The sequence below is a fragment of the Malus sylvestris genome, chromosome 14, assembly GCF_916048215.2.
Source record: "Malus sylvestris chromosome 14, drMalSylv7.2, whole genome shotgun sequence".
In the NCBI taxonomy this organism is placed as follows: Eukaryota; Viridiplantae; Streptophyta; class Magnoliopsida; order Rosales; family Rosaceae; genus Malus; species Malus sylvestris.
In genome coordinates, this window is record NC_062273.1 from 14,286,951 (window position 1) to 14,289,316 (window position 2,366).

Consider the following 2,366-nt stretch of genomic DNA (forward strand, 5'->3'; position numbering starts at 1 on the left):
TTGGTAGTAACATTGTCATGGTGAACCGTGCATTTAGTTTATACCAAAACTATCTATTTGTTTTTCTTGATTTTCTTGATTTTCTTGATTTTTCTTGTTTTTCTTGATTTTTCATAGACATTATCTTGGAATAACGATCTAGGAGATGAACAAATCTGATTATATCATGTTTATGAAAAATTCGTTAAATAAAAAGGGTGAATGAGAAGGTTGGATCACGGGTGGGATGCAAGTATCATTCAACTAGAAATAAAAGGGCCTATTGATTTATGATATAGTTACAAAGGACCATAATCTCTAGCTGTAAAGTAATTTATAGGGTAAATTACATAGTAACCCCTCAGGTTTGAGGTATATTACAACCCCATACAACATCTTTAAAACATTTCGCTTTCATACCTCACGTGCTATTTTATTTCAAAATAATACATCTGCTACAGTTTCCATTCATTGATCCATTAAACGCTGACGTGGTTGCCACATTTGTGCCACGTGGCAAAATTTTATTTTTTTTATTTTTTCAAAACCTAAATCTTCAACAAAAAAAAACTTAGAAAATCCAAATCTCATCACCCCACCCTTCCCCCCTATGCCCGCTGAAACCCCACCCCCTTCATCATCTTCCCCATCCATCGTCCCTCCCTACAACCCAAATCCAAAACCACTCCCACCCATCCTCCACCTCCTTTGCGCACCCATCTTCCCATCTCCCAAAAAAAAAAACAAAAAACAACCCATCTTCATCTTCCCCGACCCCCCTTTCCTTCAACCCACCCCTTTCTTCTCCCTCCCATCTTACCCAAACCCACCGTGCACCCATCCTCCACATCCTCCTCCGCACCTACCTGCAACCCAGAAAAGAAAAAAAAAAACCCATCTCCCTTTTCTTGCAACTCAGATCCCATCTTCCCCAATGAGTGTGGATTTAAGGAGTGGGGTGTGTAGAGAAGGGAAGAGGGTGGGTGTGGAGGGTGGGTGCGGAGGAGGACATGGAGGATGGGTGTGGTGGGTTTGGGAAGACGGGAGGGGCAAGAAAGGGGTGGGTTGCAAGGAAGGGGGGTGGGGGAAGATGAAGATGGATTTTTTGTTTTTTGTTTTTTATCTTCTTCTTCTTCTTCTGGGTTGCAGGTTGGGTGGGGGAGGGAGGGAGGGAGACGAAGTGGGGTTTGCGGGGAGGTGTGTTTTAGCTTTTGTTTTTTGTTTTTTGTTTTTATTTTTTTATATTTTTTATTTAGAAGATTTATGTTTTAAAAAAATAAAAAATTGTTTTTTTTGCCACGTGACACACATTTGGCAGCCACGTGGCACAAATGTGGTAGCCACGTCAGCGCTTAACGGATCAATGGATGGAAAATGTAACGGAGGTATTACTTTGAAATAAAATAATACGTGAGGTATAAAAGTAAAATGTTTTAAAGATGTTGTATGGGGTTGTAATAGACCTCAAACCTAAGGGGTTACTATGTAATTTACCCTAGTTTATAAGAAGGTGCATTTTTACATGCTTTGGAAATAGCCATGCTACATATTATGTGATCACACTTACATTTTGCGACAAATCAATCCATACACAATCACAATAGCCATTATAAAGGAATGGTCCATATGAGGAACCACCTCTAAAGTTAAGACATCATCCCCCAGAACTACTCCAGATGATGATAGCTTCTGCTTCGCCTGCACAAGCCCACCAAAAAATATGTTAAAATTATTAATAGATAAATGATAAATATGTATATATGGTCGATCCTTGTAAGTTACATATAATTAGATAGTATAATTAAAGACCCAAGGCTTACCTCTGCAACAATATGTTCATCAATGTCTACTATTCTATATCCCACAGCACCACTCTTCCCTGCCACTATCCAATACTTGTCACACTCTACTGTAATTTGACAAGCTGTGGTTCCCATGAGCATTCTACTATAACTTTTCACTTGAAACCCAGGCTTCTCCTTGTTTCTATTAGAAGGGCTACTAGTTCTGTAGCCATCCCATTGCTCAAAAGCTTTTAATTTCTGCAAAATCAAAGAAACGCACAACCATAAATATACTCGAATTCACAGTTAAACAACATAACTATATATTTTTTATATTATATTTACCTTTTTGCATATAGTATAGAGGACTTTGCCTTGGAGATCCATGAGATGGACTTCGTTGCTACACTTTTTGTCGTAGTTGTCGACACGATAAACAATGTTGCCACTGGAATTGTAAACAGTGCAACCATTTGTATGACATACAAGTGATTTCATCCAAATGGTATAAGTGTCTCTCTTTGATGAACTATTAGTGTAGCGAGATAGAGAGAGAACTTGGGGAGCTGGAGGACACACGTTAGCCATAATAGATGAAGGAAA

The 2,366-nt window shown here is 38.8% G+C and overlaps 1 protein-coding gene across 1 annotated transcript; it reads right to left on the reverse strand.

The window, feature by feature from the left end:
- Window positions 1–217: 217 nt before the first annotated feature.
- Window positions 218–2,366, reverse strand: LOC126600496 (protein LURP-one-related 4-like). The gene is made up of 3 exons (XM_050267066.1): window positions 2,109–2,366; window positions 1,800–2,021; window positions 218–1,677 (listed from the first exon to the last, which is right to left on the reverse strand). The coding sequence occupies exons 1-3, from the start codon at window positions 2,349–2,351 to the stop codon at window positions 1,543–1,545; spliced, it is 600 nt and encodes a 199-aa protein (XP_050123023.1). The 5' UTR covers window positions 2,352–2,366; the 3' UTR covers window positions 218–1,542.

What these genes read in the sequence shown, in the direction of transcription:
- LOC126600496 (XM_050267066.1), bottom strand. Translation starts at nt 2,351, where the DNA reads ATGGCTAACGTGTGTCCTCCAGCTCCCCAAGTTCTCTCTCTATCTCGC. An exon ending in TCTATACTATATGCAAAAAG is followed by an intron (nt 2,022 to 2,108) that starts GTAAATATAATA and finishes TTGATTTTGCAG; the next exon opens with AAATTAAAAGCTTTTGAGCA. An exon ending in ATGAACATATTGTTGCAGAG is followed by an intron (nt 1,678 to 1,799) that starts GTAAGCCTTGGG and finishes GGGCTTGTGCAG; the next exon opens with GCGAAGCAGAAGCTATCATC.